Raw genomic sequence first — 24,267 nt, 5'->3', positions numbered from 1 at the left:
AATACGCAGTATTATGCGGAGCGTGATAAAAAATATCGCAATACGTGCGTGATATATACGACATAATATGTACCTCTGAATGAAAAAAATTGTCGTTTATTCCATGAAGCAGACGCATTTGTAGTTATTACTCTCGAGACCGTGTTCATAACGGGATAATAAAGTAACCGGGAGAAAAAAGCACTCGTAAAACGGCATGATAGATATGCATCTCGTATATACCTCATTAACGCTGATACCATTCGCTGTCGCACGCGAAATGATGAAGACTAAGGTACGGCCCGAAAACAGGGTGGAAAGAGGAAAGGGTGCCGTCGAAGCTGAAATGTACTGCAGTATCGAAAACGTTGTATATGTGCATTGTGATAGATGAAGCATTCAGTATTCGGCGATAACAGCATGTCTGTTACCTGACTATATAGCTGATAGCTCGTGTTATGAGCAGATGACGGTGGATAACTGCATGCCGCAACATTCATGAAGACAATATTTACTGCCCGTAAAAATCCGTGAACGTAGATTAATCAACTGTTAATTGAGCTCGAAGTAATACAACTCAATAGAAAATAATTATCTACTCTTTCTCTAGTTTATTTTAAAAAATGTAATATTAAAAAACATTATATTCGGACGCTTCGTACGTTTATTGTAAAGCAGTGAAAAGACGTAATATAAAATTCTAACGGATACGATAGTATCCGAGTTAAAAGCGTACATGGCGTTCCCCATTTTTCCGTTCCGGAAGTGCGCGAACGCTCTCCTCACTTACTTGCACGAGCAGCCCGAAACACTCGCGTGCCCCGCGGATGAGCGGTACGAAATCAACGAGGCAAAAAGTTCGGAACTGAAAGAATCCCGCGGAAGGCGGAATCGAGGGAGAGAGAGGGTGGTGAGACATGCCGGCCGCAAAACGTCAGTCGTAATTCGTAAGTAAAAAGTACTAGAAACTTGTACACTGTCAAAGCACCACCGTTGGGCTACCTCGCCGTCCCCGTCAGTTGTACCATCGATCTTGGTTAATTATGCAAGCTATGGTCGCGACCTTTAATGGCTTTAATAACGGAGGTGCACGCTGCGGGATGCAAAAGGCCGAGGCATAAATCGCAAGAATAACCCCCCCCCCGTCCTCCCGATCGCCCAACCCCCCTTCGAGTTACAGTGACATTTCCATTACGTAATAACGGGTGCAGGTAACGGTGGCGCAATTTTATTGTCACCGAAACTAATGAGAATGCAGCACCCTAATTATTAAAAGTAATGAGGCTGCAGTTATAGCTGGCCGTCGCAGCGCGGCCGCGTGCACGATAGTCGATAGGTCAATCCGCAATCTCCGTTCCTCGGCGTGCGGTCTAGGCCAAGGGATATACGCTTATCTGAATTTCTCGGTAAGGGATCGCGTGTGTCTGAAGAAATTCGACCGCGAATCGTAATGGGGTTAACGAGATCTAATTTCGGGCCGAGACTTCAACACCGCCCGTATTGTGGCCATCAGTCTTTTTTAGCTTTGCCATTCGAAAGTAATTCAGTTCTTCGTTCAAGATCAATCTAAGTGAAAATGCACGATTATACGCTGAACAAGTTTTGTGTGCCTTCTAACAAATTACAGCGATTGGCAAAGTGTACGCACAAATATTCCTTAATAATTTCATTCATTTTGTGGTCTATATTGCCTTCAACGGTTCTATATTGATCAAGCTCTATTTATTGGGCCTTTTTGATCCTATATTAATATACCGATGCTTAATGGGGCGGCGATACTTTGCGGCATTCACTTTAATTGCATCCGGTCTGTTTTTATTGATCTACGATATATCTATTCTTCCCAGAGAATTTCGAAGTTCGCGAGCTTCGGTGATTAATCTTGCGAGGATTAATATTTATGACAATGACAAAGAAAGTTTCGCTTAATCCAACCAGATAGATCGCGATATTTTGATCGTTAATATTCTTCATCATAGTTAACCTTACTATTAAGTAAGCCCTGTGCCTATAGTTAGTGTCACTTAACACTAAAAATACCTATGGCCATGTACGTATGAGCGCACATAATCAATAATTACTTACATTTTATATTTACGTTGGCATTACGCCGCGGCGTAGAAATCTCGCACGATCCGACGATCGTGTATATTAACAGGATAAAATTAATCGGCAATTTAAAGACTCTTAATTGGAATTCATTTCAATTAAATTTCGACATTAAGATTGACAATTATATCATATTTGCTGTACCAATTAGCTTATGAGTTTTTACATAGTGAATATATATTATAGAAAATATTTACGCTTTGAAAAACGCATTTATATATTCCAAAAAGCTGAAAAAGAGAGAGAAAAAAAGGTGCAAATAAAATAATATAAAAATTTTATTCGCAAAATATCTCTCTTATGAAATAATATAACCGTGAAAATGAACATGTTTCGTGTTACAGTAAAATCGCAGTGGGAACTAAACGGAAAGATATAAAGCTTTCAAAACAATTTCAAACGTCACTGGTAATCACTTATAAATGCCACTTTTGTTTATGATTTTTATTCATAAAAAGCATCGCACGTATACTTTTGTTCTCGAAATCTAGTTCAATGGCTCGTTATTTAAATTCCCAAGAGCATCGCGTGTCCCGTAGATAAGCCCACAACGAATCTGTAATAGGGACGATGGAAACTAACCGAAGTGCTGAGACGACGTCGTCGTCCTCGTCGTCTGGCGAGGTATCGTCGAGATCTACCGGGTCTATCTACGATCTTAGTTAATCGTCGACATTCGTAATCGCGGCAACAAGATGAAAAGGGCAACGAATAGCAATAAAGACGATGGAGAACGACGTCTTTGTCCGTCCATGTCGGTGTCGACTATGTTTCGCCTGTATCTTCGATCTCGATTATTCGCGCCGAGAACGCTACAACCTCATCGTTTACATTCATAACCAGAAGCACGTTCGCGATGGCAAAAGCACGGCGAATAGTGTCGAAGACAATGAAGCTAACGTCTTTATCGCGATCGTCGCCGAGGTCATTCCTGCAACGACCGGGCACATCGCCGATAATGGTTTCATTTAGAAAGACAGTTAATTTTTACTGTGCCATAATTTTAGATAGAAATCTTTGGATTACCGGCGTGATCAGCCCGTCTTCGACCATTGGTGCGTGTATGATAAAATAAAAAGTAGTAATAAAAAATAATATATTATATAATATGTATATGCATTGCAGTATTATATAAAGGCTAATTACTCGGAATATGAAATGTCTATTTAAATTCTTCTTTATCGCTAAAATTTGAAAAGATTTTCTCTAAAACGGAATCGTTGTGCAATGACATATAATAATTAATACCTAGGAGCAATAGCATTAAAGCCATAACATTATAATGTTGGAGTATTAATAAAGCAATATGGCACAGTTCTCCCACCGGGGATTAATGATAATTATATCGAAGCATTGCTGTTCAATTATTACATACGATGGTATTATCAATATTTCATATATCCCAGACTGGAAAGCTAATTGGAATTAATCAATTTCCTCGGCTTCCGTGTGTAATATTCGGATAAAAATGTTTTGTTAAAAAACTAAAACTCACAAAATAATTTACATAGCAATTTATTTTTGGGAATTTTTATTAATTTATTATTGGAGTTATTCAACGAACAAATAAATATAGAAATTCGAGCGAACAAACAAAACTACGAAAAAGCAGTAACAAGAGGGGAGGAGAAGGAGGAGGAAGAGGAGGAGGAGGAGGAAGAGGAGGAGGAGGAGAAGGAGAGAGAGAGAGAGAGAGAGAGAGAGAGAGAGAGAGAGAGAGAGAGAGAGAGAGAGAGAGAGAGAGAGAGATGACAAGCGTCATTCCTTGTGCATGAATAATATATACGCTTACGAAGAGACTGCGAAACAACTTACGCTATTGTAATCGTACTTGTGCAACAATTTCCATTAACTCTTGCACCGTAGATCAACTAATGCTAAGAGGTCGACGTTTAATAAGTCCGTGTCTGATCCTCGTCCTTATCTACGTCCTCGTCTCCAAAACATGTTCCACACTTAACGTCCATGACTTTATAGCAGAGATGGGCAAATAAAATTTTATCTAGTTCGTTATTCAATTATAATTTTATCCGTATTATCTGTTATTCATATTATACTGTTATTTGTATATTATTCGTTATCTATATTTGTATTATTCGCTATTCACGTTGTTCGTTATTCGTATTAGCTGCATGGAAAGATTTAAATTGCTATATATCCTGTATGAGCATTAATATGTAATTTAATTTCTTTCTGATTGTGTAACGTAATTTGCTGTTTAATTTTATTGAATTTGCTTTGCTTTCTTGTTAATTTTCTAATATGTTTTGAAAAGAAAACATATTTCCAACAAAAAATGTGCAGTAATTTTATATTTATATTACTATTAGTAATGTATAAATAATCGTTATTTACAGTTTAAATTATTATTATATTATTCGACGTAATATAACGTAATAATATATTATTCACGTAATGTTATTCGTAACATTCGGTACATAGTATTATTCGTACAAATAATAGATAACTACTACTTATATATTATTCATATAATTATTTAAATAAAAATTTATTTAAATTGCCATTTAATCGAATAAGAATTTGTGTCACTTACAAATAACTTATGCCTATTTTATTTCTTATTTATTATTCGAATAAAATTTTGCCCGTCTCTGCCTTGTAGTTCAAAACTTATGTATATAGCATACAGGTGTATAAGTAACTTCTGATTATCCACTAACATTTAATACGAAAATTTGGGAGGAAAGACACATCTAATATCATTATTGAGTCGACATTCGTGGATGCTGCAAAAATGTCAATAATATTTTACAATAACAATTTAGCGGCGATATATCTTTCTTGTGATGTAATCTCCGTACAATCCAAAGAAAGAAAATCCAACGAATTCATTCAGTGCGATGAGTTCAGTGCACACTACGTAGCTATTTCTGTTGAACTTATTTGTAGGAAAGAAAGCAGCGCAGAATGTGTGGCAAATGTATTTTACATTCACAGAAATGCCATGTCACAAAAGAAAAAAGAAGAAAAAATCAAACTTAAACGTCTTCTCGAGAGGAATTGCGAGCCGATATAAACGTTAAATGATCCAAACCAATCATCTGTCGTATATTACGTTCGGGAAATTGCGCCCATATTTGCGCGATAATGACTGCCATAAAACGATAGAACCTTTATGCCGTGCAACGAATATTGTTTTCGTTGAACGAAAACCTTCGTGTCGTAGGAACGTTAGCGGACAAAACGGGAAATTCTCTCGGCGGTTCCAATAGAAAATACGTCTCTTTCGGCATCGTCGGTTGCTAGGAACGAAGCACAACGGGGCTAAAGAAACGCTGATAGTGATTTAAGCGTCATCGTGTGCCGTCGCGTTTAATGGGAGCGCCTTGTTCCTCTCGCGCACCACGTCCGCCCGTCGCTTACCTAAATACCGGAAGTAGTTTTCTCGGGAACGCGCGCGTCGACACGCTCGCATCACGGCGCGGCCCTGCTCAAACCACACGGAGAAACAAAAAATACACGAAAAGGAGGATTATATACCCACGCTTATCAGCTAAAAAAAAAAGGAATCCAAATGACACATAAAATAGACAAATTACACAGATACTATCAATCAGAGGAAACTAAAAAGCAGAATTTTATCAGATGATTTATTAGATGATATAAGAGAGGAAATTGTATAACTACATGACATAAAGTTATAAAAAATTATTCTGTCTCTAGTTCTTTTAAATTATGCAGAGATAAATTAAATTAAGTTAAAACTAAATTAAACAATAATTAATTTATCGTAATTATTACAAATGATCATGTTGACAAGTTAAATATATTATTGCTGATTCATATTATAAACTAGCTTACCCGTGCTTCGCTACGGTATGTAACTACTTTAAATAAAAAACCAAGTCGATATCTCATCGGGAATAAGAAATATTAAGGAATCTGTGAAAACATACTTCTTATATATATGTAGTAGATGCTTACGTCACTCCTTCAATTTCATGTTTCTAGGTTTAGGGGTTTGGGCTGGACGGTGATGAGTCAGTCAGTCAGTCAGAACATTTGTTTATATATACATATATATATAGATAGATAGATAGATAGATGTTATACTTAATTAAAAATAAGATTTAAAAAGAAGATTTCTATAACAATATATTAAATAATAAATAATTAATTTCTTTAACGACATTGTAAGAATATTATTAACGTGCTAATTTATTTTTTAATTTATTATATGTATATTCTTATACAGCCTGTCGATTTTGAAAATAAATGTACAATATTTTCTTTGATAATACATTCATAAATAGCAATTTGTTGTGCGATATTGAGAAAACAAACACAGAGGAAGATTTTTTTTCCCACAAGATAAGAGGAATTAACTCAACTTTTACGAACTTAATCTCTTTATAGAGTTTATAGGTAACTGCCTTGAACACTCGCGTTATTATTCTCCTCGCATCGTTTCAGACGCTTGACAAAAACCTTAACTTATTGAACTTATTCGATTAAACCCATCTCCACCTATACTCGCAATAAAGTTCAATGACCGTAAACGACGCCAGGCTCAGTGGTGAGTGGCCTCGTATCGGTCTCCCATTCTCACATTCATGGGAGAGCTAAGTTAACTCACACGACGTACAATAAAATGAAGCATACAAATAGGATCCGTGAGGAAAATAGAATTGAATATTGTATAGATTTGAGTCTGAGCTGATAGCTTTCAAATAGATAAATTAGAAATGAAAATGACGCGGTCCGTGAAACAGAGCAACGAAAACTTATATGGTTAATCAAAAAAAAGATCAACCAAAATAAATACAGTTTACATTGTAATTATGTTACATTAAAAATAAAATAATTTCGATCTTTGAATTCTTACAATAATCTTATCCATCCTATTTTACGGAGTGTGTGCTACAAAACCGGAGATCCCATAAGCGCCGAATATACATATGCACAGCCGAAGGGTTAAAGCGACCACGTATTCCCCACCGTCGTCATAACCCACATAGAGGGCATCACACCGAGAGGTAGAAAGGGGCTGGAGGGTGCCCAATGACGTCAGTTTCGCGCGCACGAGCTTACACAGATGCGTCGATAACCTACCCGGACGGATGCTGTGTTCTCTCTTCTTCCCATCGACATACGTTTCGCGGATACAACGTATCTCCGTGTACGTGTCTATGTTCATTCGAATCCTTTCACCTGAACATCCGTATCGAAAAATCAAAAAAATCTGTCACGCACCGCAGATTCGATTGCCCTGACTCTTGGGAAATACATGCGATTCACGTAGAAAGGCAGGATTAAGTTTCAGTGAGGAGACTGTGAAAGCAAGTTTCGAACGGCATCGAGACTTAAAAGAAGATAAAATAGAGACGACAATAAAAGAGACAATATAATCCCATTCTTTGACAAAGAAAACAGAAATTGATATATGGAGTGTATAGAAATATGAAAAGGTCAGAATTAATGAGATGCCGAAAGCGGCCGAATTAATATTGGGCCAAATGAAATTGAGGGAAAAGGTCAGAATCATGCATAATGCGCGCAGGTATCGTTTGTAGGCCGATATATATTGCACCGACGGTAGCTCGTGAATTAATTGGAGCGCATTAGTTCCTTTCCAAAAGCTTTTTAATTCACGGGCATATTAATAAATAATACGCATTGCCTATAATAAAAATCATGTAGGATACGTTGGAAATATAATAAATTAAACAAATGATGAACGTATACCAATCAATTGAATTGAACAGTTATCAAACAATATAATTTTATAATTTACGAAAATTCATACAGAGATATCTGATGAATCATAAAAGCGTCAATATACGGCATGAAAATCGTTCAAATTTTGAAATGTTTGTATAATGTGTGATATACAATTTATATATATTTATATAAATATCGAATAAACCGTAGATTTTATCGCAGATTTACGTTATTTTCAGCATCGCTGATCTCTTTTATTCAGATGTGTCATATTATCTTAAGGCGCTTTACGATATTTCAAAATACATCACACTTGATACGGCGTAATCGTCACGTCTGTCACCTAATGGAGATGAAAAAGTAGCTCTGTCTGCCCCAAGGTCTGCCCCATCGAACTGACATGAGTGAAACCATAGATGACATTTTTTTTTTTTTTTTCCAAGTATGCTCAACCTTCGAGTCAGCGAAATTTCTCTCGCGTGTGTACGGTTTTAGCAATCTCGTCTACGTGCGCCGATCGATCGGGCGCCGCCGCGCCGCCCGGCCGGTGATTCGCAAGATTTTTGTGTATCGGCAAAAGCTCGGTGGCGCGGAAGAAGTTTGCGCACGCAAAAGGAGCGAGAGAGGATGATGAGCGGTTCGCTTTACGGACAGTGACAAATGGATCCGCCGCGGTCCATCATATCCCACGTCCCGAAATGTATCTCGGCGACGTTACGATTGGATGGATGTCTGCTCATATCTGGGCACGTCCTATTTCGAATTCTTCTGCCGGTTTTTTTCCATGTTATCTGGCCTGACCTCGCAAACGTCGCGCCGATCTTGCGCGAGACCATTACGCACGTTATTTATTATCGCCTACCGTACGAAAATAGTATCTTCCGCGTGAACACTGTTGTCTAGATGTGTATTTTCGTATAGGACATCGAGCAATTACTCGAGAAAAAGACGACGATACGCACGCGTCTCAGGTCTCAGCTTAATGGTACTTTGACTTTGAAAAATGATCGAACCGGTCTCTCAAACATCGCGGTCTATATCTTTGAAAGCCTATAAAAGATCCTTTAAAAGGCCTCGTAAGAAATAATTGTAGTGCAAAAGTTATCACATTTATTGCAAAATCATGTGCTGCATTAAATACAGGTATTCATTATATATTGAGAAAGATTTTAATGTTAAATAACATAAAGCTTTATCTCGGCAAAAATCTTTTAGCGATGCAGTTCGCAGATTAATTCCCAGAGATATTCGTATTAATTATCATATTCCAATGCTGATATTATTAATCTATCGAATAAATTTGCGGTTAAAAGCCAATAAGTTTTATCAGATTCAAAAGCGTGCATATTAAATAACAATTATTATCCAGGGAATGAATAGGGGGAGAGTTGAGGGAAGGCACAGGAAGAGAAAGATATAAATATATAGATGAAGAAATATGAGGACTAAAGTTTCCAACTGTGATATCGATAAAAAGGAAACACGTGGCTCTAACCGGAAGGATGCGATCGCATACTTATGACTTCCTGACTCTCCCGCAACGGTGGATCGGCGCCGAAATTAGCGTAAATCACACCGAAAAACGTAACCGCTCGTGCAACCAGCTCTCGCCGATTATATATAGCGTCCGGCGACCGGTAGTACATAAAGTCGCTTTTTCGTTCGTAGTTCGCTCGCTCGCTTACCATGAATAATTCATAACCGAACCTCGTACAAACGCTATTAGATGTTTGGCAAGGAAGGATTGGCCTCAGGATTGAGAACAACACCAAGAGAAAAAAAAGGAAATGATGCGAGAAATCGCGACAATCGACCGATCGAAAGAGAGAGAGGAGATGAGAGCGATACAGCGTCTCCGTATAGTCGATAACTTATTCTTAATTGCGAGGAGAGACTCTTACAAAAGCTTCGAGACTTCCGCCTTTCAAAGACACCAACCACTCGACAGGGTCGACAATGTCGGGGAAGTTGCCGGCAGTTGTTTGACATTAGCCTGAAAATAAATTGCCAGAACATTGTTATATTTCAAATGTCAGGGAACGAGGTCGACAGAAGCATCGTCAAAAATATTTATTTCTAGCTCCAAAATATCCGGAAAAATGAAATATGTTTCTCGTGCACATTTATCATCAATATTTATCTCTGCGTCAAAAAATATATATATCTCTACAAAGTCACACACATTACGAAAATGGAATTTGTTTGTGACGATAATTTTATGTAAACATTTGACCGAAACTGAATATCGGTATTGAAATTACATATCAAGATATATTATTTGTAATTAAATTGTAATTAAATAGTGATACAATTGTAAAAACAAATTTGCATTTGCATATATATGATACAATTTTTATATTTTTTTAATTTAACAAACAGTAAAAAATAAATAAAGTTGGGTTTAAGACTAATGAGATTGAATATCGAAGTTAAATTCATATAACGATCGAACAAAAAAACTTTTCATTTGCTTCAGTTTACTAAAAATAATCCTAAGTTTGCTGGAAGGACAAAAGAGCAGAGAAAAAGCAACTTGCTACTTGTATGCGTCGATCTGAAGCTTATTGAGCTAGAAATAAACGTAAATTTCTCTAGAAAAAATTCTCGAGATGGTTGCTCATCATTCCTTAAAGGTAGGAAAATAGCAACGAATCGGAAAGAGAAAAAAGAAACAAGAGAGGTAGACAGGGCAAACGGAAAGGAATACAAGCTGGCAGAGAGTAAAAGGATGCACAGGTTCGTGTGCGGAAGAAATGTTAGAGTCGGGGGTCAAGAGCTCTTGGAAATCCGGGAGATTGAAATTCGAGGCATCTTCGTCCGCTCGGACGGTCCTCCTTATTTACGAGACTTTCAATTACACCGGCTCGGCCCAGGATCCGTAATGTCTCCCATTTTTCTTCGGTACTCGCGTGTACCACGTGACTGTGCCACGGTAATACTATTAAATCAGCGGTTCGTATACAATTGCACTGCGATCATCCCTCTACTTGCGACCAACGCGCTATTTTGCGCTATTAAATATTAAAGCAACATCAAGCGGAATTTCTGCGATATTATTAATTAAACATGGGTGGTAGGTTGATGAATATCGCGCGGTCAGGGAGATACGCATATTAAATATGATGGAGGCACGTTCGCAATTACATTAAAGAATTATGAAAACGTGACTAATAAATTTTTGCGACCGGAATTTCTGATTAAAGTTTGATATAGAATTATCAATCGACCTAATTTCGATTAAACATGTTTATCCATCTCGAGCAACATACTAATTTAACGTTACGCCGCTACGCATGTGAAAGCAGCGAAGCTCTGTACACACATAACACTGTTCGAGTTTATAATTCGAAATAACACGGAACACAGCAAGAAAAATGAATCTTCCACGAAACACCGGGAGAGACTTTCTCGTGAGATCTAAGGAACGGACGAGCTCCTGAAAACATTGTCTGGCGCTTTTGGGGCAATGAAGCATGAAACGCTTAACTATGGCGTGACATTTCTCCAACGGCCTTCCTGAAGACCCGTGAAAGAGACGCGCGTCCTTTCGTCTGGAACATATAGCCACCCACGAAACCTTTCCCCAGCCTCGCAAACACTAGACCTCGAAGGATGCCTTTCATATATTTCAAGCGATCGGAAATGTCATCTCTCTCTCTCTCCACGGATGCTACCCCGCCCTTTGCTCACTTTCACGAGCGAACAGAAGGATTCAGATCGCTCGATTCGAAATTGATTAAAGAAGTTTATATTAGGCAGTAGAATCTTTACGTTTATGCTTATACAAAAATAACAAAGGATATCATAAGTAAAATGTCCGAAATTTAAATATTGATTTAAAGTGAAAAAAATTCGTCCATTATATTGCGTAAATTAGATTGTACAGTGCGTTAACAGAATAAATCATTATGTGGAAACGGAACACTGAAATATTTCTCCAATTAAATGTTCCGTTTCTCTTTGTGTCATTAAATAATTGATATAAAGTTTAACATAATTAATTGTATATATATAATTATTACAAACGCGATATTTCTACGAATAAACCTACATTTTTGTTAAATAAAGCAATTCACTGATTTCTCTTTATCGTGCGCGCGTGTAATTGTCTTCAAAATTATTTTATAAGAATATTTCTCTTTAGTGCTACAAAAGATTTTAAGCAGCAATCTTACGTCTATCTATATTTTCGCGCGTGTATCTACACGATATCATCAACACCGTATTATTCGCACCCTTGTTCCCAGAGTAGATATCTGCGTCCAATCGATACGACCAACCTCTGACCTATTATCGCAGCTTGGCAGCGAGTTTTTCTTCGTTATGAGATATCGTTTCGCGCCGAGACTTAGATTATGGTTGCAGCCAATTATCCCGAGAAAACTGTTTCCGAGACGCGTAATAAACGATTAAAGATATATACTTCGTTCGCTAAGATTATTGAACTTTGTTCTAAAGCATTTCACAAAAATAATAATGGAATTAATTATAATTTGTTATATACAATATATGTATCTATATGTTATTAATTCTGTAATTAAATTATCAATAAAGGATTGTAGAAGCAATCTATCATATGATATTGACCGTAATTATAGCAACTCTTCTCTTAGACTTCAAATAGCAATTTATTAATTTAATAATTTAAGAGTAATATTAAAATTTTGAAAATGAACAATATTACTAATATCATTCACTCTCAAAATTTTTAGTTTTGCATAAAGCTATATAACATAAACTAATTGCATAAACGAATAGATACAATCTCGAAATGGTAATTGCCTCCGCAACTAAAGAGCTTGATGTTTTGAATCACAAAGTAGACTTGGGATACTTAGACAGCGGTTATTTCCTTGATTTATAATTGATTACGAAATCCCGTGAACCTAATCGCGGGGACACATTGTAGATCGTATAACTCACGCTTAGAAATCTTGGTCAGTGGAATAGGACGCGGCAAACATGCACGATCTTGATTAGTCTAATTCGTGCGCAACGTGCAACACTTTACAAGCTCGCCAGGTTTACTTACTTCCATTGTAGGACTATGCGCGCAAGCTGATGTACGACGATACGTCTCTCGAGCATTCTGCTGACTCACATGTACATTGATTGTAGGGTCAAGGCTTTTCTTACGTCCGTTTTTCTCAATGATACGGAGTAACGCACGAATCAAGCACGCACGACACTATTATTAACCTAGTTCGCGGAAATTATCAATGACTTTTATCAGACGTCGTTTATATTTGAAAATTAATCACTTTTGTGTTGAGGCGGTAAATGCTAACCGTGAGTTTCGCGAAATTCATGCTGGTACATCAACATAATGTTCTCATTTCATTATCTTATTACATTATCTCTTTTCAACACTATATATATCTATCTACTGCATTGCCTTTATATGTTTACTTGGCGGACAAACAGAAAAGTTGCATGTAATTTCAGATGATTTTAATCAACCGACATAGATTAACGTAAACGTGCCTCTTATCATTTGTGCTATCGTTTCGTAAAAATTAAAGTTTTTTATTTATACCGAAAAATATAACGCATTATCATAAAAAATTCAGAACAAAAAAAATTATCTTTAATGCAAAATACAGATTATCGTAAATAAAACAAGATTACGTGCACCCGCGCAATGCAATTTCTATATTATACGGAGAGAATTTTTTCTTATATTTTACCTAATTCACTACAAACTTGGGACAACTTGGCAACCAAGGAATTTTTAAAATATACAAAAGACATTTTACAAACAACGTGATAAAAATTACCAAGCAGATTGGTAAATTTTGAAAAATTATTGAAATTTCCTAGATATATTTTAGTAAAATTAATTAAACATATTTTAAATTTTAATGTAATAGATATTAATATTTTTTATTATGATAGATATTAATATTATTAATCAGAATATAGCTTGCATAAAATTCTTGGTTGTACATGTTGTCCCACAACTACCATGATTTCAATGTAAATTTTAAGAGAAAATTCTCTCCGTGTACTGTCTCTTTTGTTCCGATTAAAACACGCAGCAAAGATATTGCATGACCTAATCAAGGTCGTTATCATACGATAGCTTTGTGTGATTCGGGAATCAACACCGCGCCAACCAAGTGATTACGGTACGATCTTGGTCAGCCCGCTGAGCCAAGCAGAAAACGTTTTCGGATCAAGTTGCTCCACTTAGCGGAACCGGAATCGGCTGCAGCGCCGTTGTAGCCATTAGATCGTGCTCTCGTAGGTACCTACTGCGGAACCATATCAGCTCGCGGACTCAAGGGCCGTTTGTTTGGCTGACCGAGACCATCCGTATCTACTGACCCGTTAAGTCAAGAACAGACCCGCCGTACTTTATGCCCCAAACCCTTGGACGTATCTACCTCTCACGGTCGTTTATGTCATACAGGCTGTTACAATATCTCCTCTCGAACTTGTCTTTTGGATAATGCTAATATCAGTATCTATACATATCAGTTCAGAAGTTTGTGACTGCGTCCTAAGACAGTAGTACAATTTGCATCATATCAGGCTATTTTGACACCATTAATTTAAAGTTCTTTGCTTGGACTAAAAAAATATGCAACATATTGTCACTAAAATGCTTTATTGCATTTTATGAAATAAAGTGAATCGTGATTATTTACTACAATTGTTATAATAACAATAAAATCATTATATATTATTCGTAAGAAAAATATTCTCAAAAAAGAATTCTCAGAAAAAAGATGCTATATCATATTGTTATACATAATTTCAATGTGTGCCAATGCTCATCCACCAATACAGTTATAACAACTTGATAACATTTTATTAACTGAATTGAAATATATTTCTCATCCTTTCGAAAAAATTATTTTAATCACATTTTAGCTAGCGCTTAGCTGGAAATATTGATTAAATATAAATAAATGCTAAAAGAAACGTATAAAAAAAGATTGTAATTATTATAATTTTAAAATGCTGATTTTTATAAGGAAAATGTAAAATATGAAATTGTTGTTTGTTTATAGAACTGCCGGCGGTAGTATGCTGGGCGACGTGAACATCTCTGCGATACTGGACTCCTTTTCTGTCAGTTACGATAAAAGAGTAAGGCCGAACTATGGAGGTGAGTAGAGACTCGAGTTTCCCCATCTTATGATAAACGAGATCATTCGTGGATTTTATACCATGCGCAAAACTTGTCAATTCGACACATTCAATGTGTTTGACTAATGTTAATCAATTCTAATTAATTCGCGCCTGTGAGGTAATACGCGTTCTAACAAGTTTTGCGTTCCGGCACAAAGCCTTTTCCGTCTCATTGTTTATGATCGTTGCACTGTTACATGAATCTAAAACGTTACCTTGCAGCTAACGAAAATTAGAAAGTTAGACTGGCGAAAGAGACCAAATATTGACAGACCGGCAAAACCAATCAATTGGCGAACAAACAGAAAACCAGCATACGTTCTTTTAATTCCACTTCGTTCGCTGCAAGCGCAGAAAAAAAGCTTTTTACGTGTGCTCGGATAAAAAAAACCTGCTACCGTATTCCAACCTTTAATGCATAGTGCTGCAGAGATAAAAGAAACTAAAGAACACAGAAGACGGTGGGATAGATGTGTACGCAGGATTTAACTAAAAACATTTAATACGCGAAATCTATACGGGGATAAATCAAGACATAAAGCGCAAGCTTTCGGATTGCCTGTAACACAATGGCGCGACAACAACGACTAAAGCTTCGGCGAAACGCTCCAGGAAATATTTTTGACGTCGCTTATCACGCTCCCACGTTTTACTCTACAAAAACGAGCTTTCGAGCGTACTATACCGCTTTCATAAAACAACTCTGACAGGAACATCGCGAATCGCATCCTGTTTCCCGGCAAAGGAGTAATTTGCAGTTTACCACGCGGCTCAACCGCGCGACTACCGAAAAAGAAATACCGATAAAACGATGCGGTATAGACAGCGCGCGTTTCTATCGCGGAGATAAAGAACGGCACGTGTCTCCCCGTGAAGATAAAAGTGTAAAGCACAAAAGCGTTCTCTTTTAGCTCTTGATTAATCCGCAAAGTACACAGTTTGCACGTAATACGTAATAGGTACCGACTTTTGCGCGTGAACGGCAATTTCGAATAAATTCCAGACGTCTATCGACTGCGAGCGCGATGCGCGATTTTGCGGTCGAATAAACGCAATGCTTATAAAACATAGGGGATATTAAAGAACCATTAGTCCAGTTTCGAGCAAGCACGCTCGCCACTCGGAGAGTCAGTTAGAGGCAATTAGTGTCTGGCAGTTCGTCACGGCCCGTCTCGCTTTCGGGCTCGATAGGCCTGGCCAAAAAGTCCCCGCGCGCGTTCAGATCGGTTTCGCGGCCCGATTATCGATGCCGAGATAGCTATACGATCATGATTCATATATGTCGATGATTCTATCGCGAAAAAGTCATATTTTCGGGGATGACCTCGTGAGGGTAGGGCGGGGCTGGAGCTGCAGGTTTCGATAAAACTCGGATCGATGCTGGGACGCCCCACGGGGTTGCCACGGGTTACCGTTAACGGCATCTCCGCTCCGACTACACCGAGACGCAGTATCTCGCCTTCAATTACGATTTTGACTTTGATTTTGTCGTTGCGTCGTATAGCAGCACCTTTTGTCCCGGATTCTATTTCGAAACCGCATACTCACATTTCGGCTCGGTGTCGCGATTGCTAAGACGTAACGCTTCGGTTTCCATAATAGCTGCTCTATTTTTCTCCCCCCAAAAAATGATACAGAATTTGATTGACCGAGATTAATCATTTTAGTTCCACATTTTCGAAGAAGCTAAAATCGTTGACCGATATCTATTAGTCTGGTAGATATTCTTGTGTGCTCGCAGTTATAATTATTACTATTATAGGTCAGATATAAAAATCAAAAAAGAGCAGTTAACTGAATAATTCAGCTCGATTCAGCTTCAATTCGTATGCTAAAGATGGTTAAAATTATAAATTGCAATTATCTGAATTCTCAGCTAATGCGCAATAAAATAAAATAAACACATATTCAACGTACTGTCGTTTAATTACATTCCATACAATTGTTAAATATGCAAAGTGTCTATATTATATGAATATTATTCAATTTATTCAATTTATTAAATCTGCAATCGCGCACGCGAGAATTGTTTCGCCTCAACGCTATACATAAAACAATTCAAAATTTACCAACTAGCCTTCAATACAACAACACGCTTCACTGTTGCAATTGATGGAGAGATCGTGGTAAAAATATATATTAGCTTGATTTTCCAAGCTACATTATTTCGAGAATAAAATGCATTAATGATAGCTCACTCTGCAGTAAACTCGGGCTGACTGTCAAGGTATAAAAGGCGATCGTTTCATTTTCCGGCGGGATCACGTATACATCAGGTTGCTATCGGCAGATCGCAAAAAAGCGCACTAAATGTACCGTCTAGATTCGAATCGCCGATATCCGCGCCTCTCGCCGCTCCCGCGTGTATATCGATACACGCGGAGAGATCCCCCGGGAGGATACGGAGTTTCTAACATTTAAAATTTAGATCGGTACGCGGACATTACGGAAACGGACACGAGAATATCGCGGGCCGACGGGATAAACCGTGCCTCCTGCCGCTGATGCTCTCTTTTCGATTCGTAGCGTGCTTCATTGGATATTCCCCGGAACGCAGCCGGATTTTTAAACACGAGCTTCGCCCCTGCCATCCAAGGCCTACGTAAAATGACAAAATACGTGACCAGAAACTCGAAATGTTTGCACTCCATAAACTCGTTGTCGTAATGACAAACAAAAACTTTTCGCATTCGCGTTAGAAAAGAAACTCGACAATGTTAAAACTACAACGTTGACTTATTGTTAGATACAGCAAAAACATTGATTAAAACAATAGAATTTTATACGTGCTTTTTATATTTATTTCATAAATATACGTTATGGATATTTAATATAGTTATCAAGTACTTTTTTGTTTATGAAATAACGAGGAAAAACATCTATAAACTATTTATATTTTGTTAAAGATAATGTATTAAGGTATTCCTTTCACGGAGGAGCGTATTTTGTATAATAGGCGCTTAAGCAGGGCCTCAGCAAACTCTTGTATATTGCATTAAACTTATATAAAATCAAGTTATAATTGATTATTGTGTTTAATTATAAGAAAAAAGTGAAAATATTATGTGTACTTAGAAATTTTTCATTTTTCGGTAAATTTTACTGTCAGAACAATATGGCAACGCTGCGCTTTTCAGGGCGCCGATTGTAAAATGTGAAGTTGATAACAAAAGTGTCAATATAATTGTCACGTTCATTAATCAAAGAATATTGTGACATTTTCTTTTTATCAAAGAGAGATTTTATAATAATAATGAGTGATAAGAAACATAAAGTGAGGAGTAATGTGGGCAAAAATAAGGGACAATTTGTGAAAATCAAAGTGAAAATAAAAGCACCGTACGTGATGAACTGAAGTGTGACATATGAGCGCACAGCTTGCAGCGTTGCCAAATAATTCCTTGAAAGTCGCCATTAAAAATATTTATCTATAAACCACATTTCAAGTCAACTTTTAACATAAATATTTTGTTTAAATATTCGGTGACTGTATTTTTATCGGCACTATCGAAAGTATAGAGTTTAGCGAATATGTGTGTGTGTGTGTGTGTGTGTGTGTGTGTAGCGCAGTTAATATTTAATATCTTAAAATATTTGATAAACAAATTATTACATTGAAATGTGGAAAATAGATTTTTTCGATAACGTCACATATAAAATATCGAATTTTCAAAGTCATAATTCTTCTTTATATGCTCGGTAATGTGGTTTAATTTTCTTCTGGCGTAAAGATATGCATTTTAACTTTCACGTACCAAAAAATTAGTTAATTCTTAAGACTTTGGTGTCATGAAAGGAATACCTTAAATTTATTCAGTATAATATTCGACATTACATAACGCACAACAAAAGAAACAAGACATATACGTAAATATAAGAACAGTTATATAGTTTATAGCTGTATCGGTCCACGCGGAAATTGATGACTACGATTTTTCGATCCTACGGCCGATTATTAATTTTTGTTCTTTTTCAGTTGCATCACATGTGTCTGGAATATTTTTTAATCTTTTTTTTTTCGGAGTATGCTCTCTCATGGGCGATCGGTTTGCACAGGAGAAGCATACAGGCGCGTTTCAATTAACCCGATACCACGTCGGCCGTGCGTTTTCCAGCATGTCGCGAAAACGTCATTGTGAAATATGTGTCCCGTATGGGATGTTCCTCGGCTATAGGGGCTTTAAAAACATCCTAGAAATGGAAATGAAGATATATCGGTCGAGTGCGGCGCGCGATGGCGTTGGCAGAACCGTTGTTTACGAGTCAACTTTATCGCGAAAACGCCAGCGTGGGCACGGCCCCCTCGCTCCCCTCGCGCCCGACCGGGTTCTTCCCATCTGTACCTGATATTTCCCGCCTTCCTTCGCCCTCCGCCCGAAATTTCGTCCATAAACTTTTCTCTGCGGTGAGATACCGCCTGATCGGGCGCGATTACATTTTTCCGCTTCGTCTTTGCGGCCAATCAATTCGACCGGCAGCAGCTTCGATTTCGTGCCTCACATCTGGCACGGACTACTGAAATTTTCACGAAGACCCTCGTCAGGTCTTTGAATTTATATTTTCGCAAAGATTACGGGAGAAATAGCTTATGTCACGTCAAATATTGAAATACGAGACCGTAAACGACTGTTTATGGTCACGTATTTTAATGGATGTAAACCTTAATTGAAATTCGTTAAATTTTATTAAAAAATTTAATTAAAAGATTTTATTAAATTCTATTAAAATTTATTAAAAAGTAATTGCAACTGCGACGAGAGAAAAACATATTATATAAAATATATTTTGGAATAATCGAGCAATATCAGGCATGTTAAAAAAGATGAAAAAAAAAAGAGAACAAAAATTTGGCGAAGATAATTTTATAACATGCTTTAAAACTTGATATACCAGCTTACAGCTTTAAATAAACTTTAATAACTTATTCGCCTTAATTAAATCCGCGCGCGTGTAACATAAATCGCTCGATTACAAAACACGTCACAGCGCTGCGCATATATAGATTTAAGCCTATCTGCAAAACCGTCGTTGTGCAACTATGATGACAACCGAGCACACGTAAATTAGCGCATAAATTATTATCGGACATCGTCTAATCGAAAGCGATTACCACTTTCAGCGATCCATCCAACGTAGCGACCTCACCAACATATATACCATTTCGCATTCACATAGTAAACTCATAGAAAAGAACCGAAAAAAAAGAAACGAAAGAAAAAGAAAAGCAAATCTGTGTGATACTTTGTAATTAACGAACGAATGCCATACAGTCACTCTCACCGTGTAGCTTGGCCGCGGCCGAAAACCGGCGACTCAGTCTTACTAACCTTCGATTTCAGGTCCTCCCGTCGAGGTGGGCGTCACCATGTACGTCTTGAGTATCAGCTCCCTATCCGAAGTGAAAATGGTACTATACCTCTAGGTCTTACTCAGTAATTCCGCTGAAAGTTTACTCATTATTATCGTTCTCGGCTAAACACAATCCGCCCTCCCGACTCTCCCCAGCCCGCCCGTCGGTCTCTTCGCCCAAGCGACCATACGTTTTCTTTTTCTTTAGTGCCCGTGTATTTTCAAGTCAACGATTGCCGTTGATCGTTACTGAATTGCAATTAGCATTTTTTACCCACCGACACACACGTGCGCACCGACACACCTGGGAGACTTAATACGCGCGGCGACACGAGTGCGGATGTATATCCGGTTCAACACTGTTGTACATACACGCGCACACGAGTGTGCATTCTTTTCGTTTGTCTCACCACCCTTCGCAACGAATGGAACAATTATTGTTTCCAATTACTCAGTTTACGTGTACAGCCTCAAAAGATCTTGCTTCGTGCAACGTAATTCTAACTCTCTGTTTGTGCTATGTGTGTTTGTAACTATTAAAAACGTGTAAACACATCACATTATTGTGTCCTCTTTCTTCTCGAAAACAGATACTTAAACATCGCACGACGTATTCAGGTAAACGATTTATTTAAAAAATCAACAGAGGTAACGAGAGAGCGACGCGCATGTTGATTCTAGGTCGACTCCAAATGTTGATTGCATTAACAAACAATGTTTGTACATATCTATGCGGGTGATCTCTCATGCTGTCCGTGTTCGTCTCGGCAAATAATTCGTTCAAGTTGTTAATCACGCATTAATTGGAGCGATATTTTCAACGGTCGAAAGTCGGTCCAATTCGTTGTTTAATATGTTCACCGAAGCGTGAATTATCTCCATATTACCTAACGACGCTGTCGCGATTATTTCGCTTCGAACGCGTATACACATAACGATTGATTAATTGTTCCACGAGCTCGCGGCTTTAATTTCGCCTTGTTTTAGCACAACGAAAGAAATTCGATCCTCGGTGCCATCGATTGGAAACGCGAGAGACGCTCAACGATCCTCTCGCCGGTTCGTCATTGCACGACGGTACCGTCGTGTATCCGTCGATCGACACCCCGGCACGACGAAACCACTTTTAGCTTGCCATGCGCAGAGTCGCATCGCTCTGGGCTATGTGTGCTACTCCTTTGATACGCTGTTCGTTTAACGACGACGTTTGGAACCGCGAAAATCGGGTAACACGATTACCGAAACGATTCCAGCGCTCGCTTCGAGGACTTCTCCCGTCGACACGAAGCGACGTCCAATTTCTTGGCGCGTTGGTTCCGAGGCCAATTGAATTCAAACTATGCAGAAGAGAACTAATCGGTACTACGTATCTCGTTCCTCGACATTATGAATAGCACGTCTCTTGAATGAAATGAACGTTCAAACGAGGTAAAAGTTTTTCACATTTTTAATCGGAACGTAATGCATATTTAAGTTCGCCGTGAAAAAAATAGATGTCAAAACACATGTTCATTAATCATAATATAAATTCATGATTTCTATAAAATGCGAAATTTCTATCACTCAATTAACCGTAGAAAGGAAATGGGGGCTATTAATCTGTTTGATTTTACGGCATTTTGGTAGTACTTTAGATAGTTTAGATGGTACTTTACGTTTAGTTTTCGTTTGATATCTCATCTTCGAATATAACATTAAAACACCCTCAAGGACTAATTAGTGATTTGTAGAAAGAAAAATAGCAATTATCATTGTTCTCATTGACGAATTTTCCTTCTAATTATTCTAAACTTTTTAAATAATACAAATTTTCTTTTACTTAAATCAGAACAGCAAAATTATTTTGGTCGTATATCATCTCGAGACGTAGATATTTTATTGTTCTACAGGCGCGAAAGACAGCGCTACGTAATCACATAAAAACGTCAATTCAGTAATCCGTATAAGGCGCACTTCGCAGACGTGCGCGATGGCGATTACGCGACGCGGTTTACCGCTTGCACTTCGAAACTACCGAAATGAAGCTAACCAAGCCGAGTTGTCTCCTAACTCATTTGATATATCGTAGTACCGCGTGGCCCGTCCGCTTATCGCGGCACCGGTTTACACCGACGACGCAGGAATGAGTGTGCGCGTGTATGACTTTACACGCATTCTCCCATACACATACATAAACATACACGTATCACAGTTACACTTTAGTAGCGAGCAACAGAAAGAAACAGAAATATATACTAAAAAAAAATGGACAAAGTACTATTTCATATTTTAGATAATAATACTGGCTGTTCTCGTTCCTCGCTCGGGAAACGGAGCTGTAGTTTCGGCAACTGGAAGCAGCGAGACTGCGTGGATGCGGTCGCAAAAATCGAGCTGAATCTCGAAAAAAAAAGAGATACAGCCAGACTCGTTCTAAATTATTGCGAGGTGGTTTCCGTTTAATGCGCGGGAATCAGATTTATTTAGAAAATAATCTCTTAACTTAGACGTTCGATGTGATTTATGCGCGCGAGCTACATTGTCGCGAAAAACCATTAAAATTTGCGACACTGGCAAAAGGAGACAATTCTTACGGAATGTTGTGGATCAACGTCGAGACGAATTTTTTCAGTTGTTCCGACTACGTTTTCGTTTTCTGCGGGCGTGGAAAAGTTAGTTCACTGATTTCCTGCCTGAACTTTGAGCCTGGGCTGCCCCAAACGTCACGTAGTGTTAGAGAGAACGTGAATGAGGAGCGTCTTTTTATTGCTTTCTGCTCTCAGGGAAAAATAGTATTTTGTTCAATATATATTAAACACGCACGACCGTCCCGTTAGACCGTTTTCTTAGACGCTCTAGCTGCTATGCCGCGGTTGCTGAGATGGGCTGCCGCCTGCCACCACTTACAATTATTATTATATTCTATGTCCCGCCACCCCCCCAAAAGAAATTCCCCTTTGCCCGACACACTTCCGTTCATCTCTCTGTCGAAACACCGCACGTATCACGCGTACGTGTATGTACCAACACGCGAGAGAGAACAATCCGCGATCGATCTGTCTCGATCGTTATCCGTCCGAATTCCTTCCAGCAACTCTTTCGGTATTTCAAGGCATCCCCCTTCACCTCCCGCAGAAGCTAAAAAAAAAAAAGATAAATGGATTTCGCCCGGAATCGACGACCGCAATGACAATGACAGCAATTCAGTGTAAAGTAACGATGTCGTTCGACAAAAATGTTCGACAAGACGACGCGCCGCTCTCGATCACGGAGGGGCGTCTAATATAGGGCGGAAAAAAAAACGACAATACATAAAACGAGCCATATCTCCCCGGGATACGTACACGTATAGCCACAACGAACCTAATTGGAATAACGACGTGAGACAAGTGATCGGCAAAAAAAAAACAAGATGGAAAAAAGCGAAAGAAAAAGCGAGAGGGTAAGAGAAAGCAAAAAACCACTGTAAAGCAACGCGGTACGAAAAAAAAAGTAGTAGTAAGGTAATGTCATACTGCTACGTGGCTGTGATGTGTATGTAATATATACGTAAGAGCATAGTGCCTATATGTAACGAGACAAGTATAGATGATTCTTCTAGCTTGGAAGGCAACGTGGCCGACGACGAGTCCTGTTGATTTGGTTCCGTGCAGGGTGCGAGCTCTCCTCGACTTGTCCGTTCACGCTTTGCCTCTGGCTCACACGGGACAGGCGCCCCGCGATCACCAAAGCAACCCTCTCCGCGTGAACGACGTTGCCCAATTTGACCAAAGACTCGAGAGGGGGAAGGAAAAATAAGATAAACGATTCGTCCGCGCGTGTCGAGCGTGATTGCGACGTGGATTTGTATCGGAGCGCGTCGCGACGGGTTTAGATTCTTCCGATAGACATCGCGCCCAACATGCGAAACGCGCCACACGGCACGCAATACGACGTATAGCGACCGTTTCAAAAGCACTTTAAAGGTGCCAAAGTTTCAATGCGCGACGTAAAGCGCGCGTGAGTCAGAGGTAAAGATAGATCTCGTCTTTA

General features: G+C 38.4%; 1 protein-coding gene and 1 long non-coding RNA gene across 8 annotated transcripts in view; one reads left to right on the top strand and one right to left on the bottom strand.

The window, feature by feature from the left end:
* The window catches only part of LOC143896539 (uncharacterized), a 71,004-nt gene that overhangs the window by 9,359 nt on the left and 37,378 nt on the right, over window positions 1-24,267 (bottom strand). The gene's annotated exons all lie outside the window — the stretch shown is intronic.
* Window positions 1-24,267, top strand: part of Rdl (Resistant to dieldrin) — an 80,102-nt gene that overhangs the window by 22,814 nt on the left and 33,021 nt on the right. For 4 of the 7 annotated variants that reach the window (XM_077404462.1, XM_077404458.1, XM_077404464.1 and 1 more), the window contains exons 2-3: window positions 14,787-14,884; window positions 20,247-20,314. In XM_077404462.1, the coding sequence (XP_077260588.1) occupies window positions 14,787-14,884; window positions 20,247-20,314 (166 nt within the window). Of the gene's footprint in view, window positions 1-14,786; window positions 14,885-20,246; window positions 20,315-24,267 lie in introns of those variants that run through there. The other 3 variants (XM_077404459.1, XM_077404461.1, XM_077404463.1) reach the window with 1 other exon arrangement.

The sequence above is a fragment of the Temnothorax americanus genome, unplaced genomic scaffold (genome assembly GCF_048541705.1).
Source record: "Temnothorax americanus isolate GAGA-0224 unplaced genomic scaffold, ASM4854170v1 Scaffold19, whole genome shotgun sequence".
Taxonomy (NCBI): Eukaryota; Metazoa; Arthropoda; class Insecta; order Hymenoptera; family Formicidae; genus Temnothorax; species Temnothorax americanus.
This window is presented reverse-complemented; position numbering and strand designations above follow the sequence as displayed.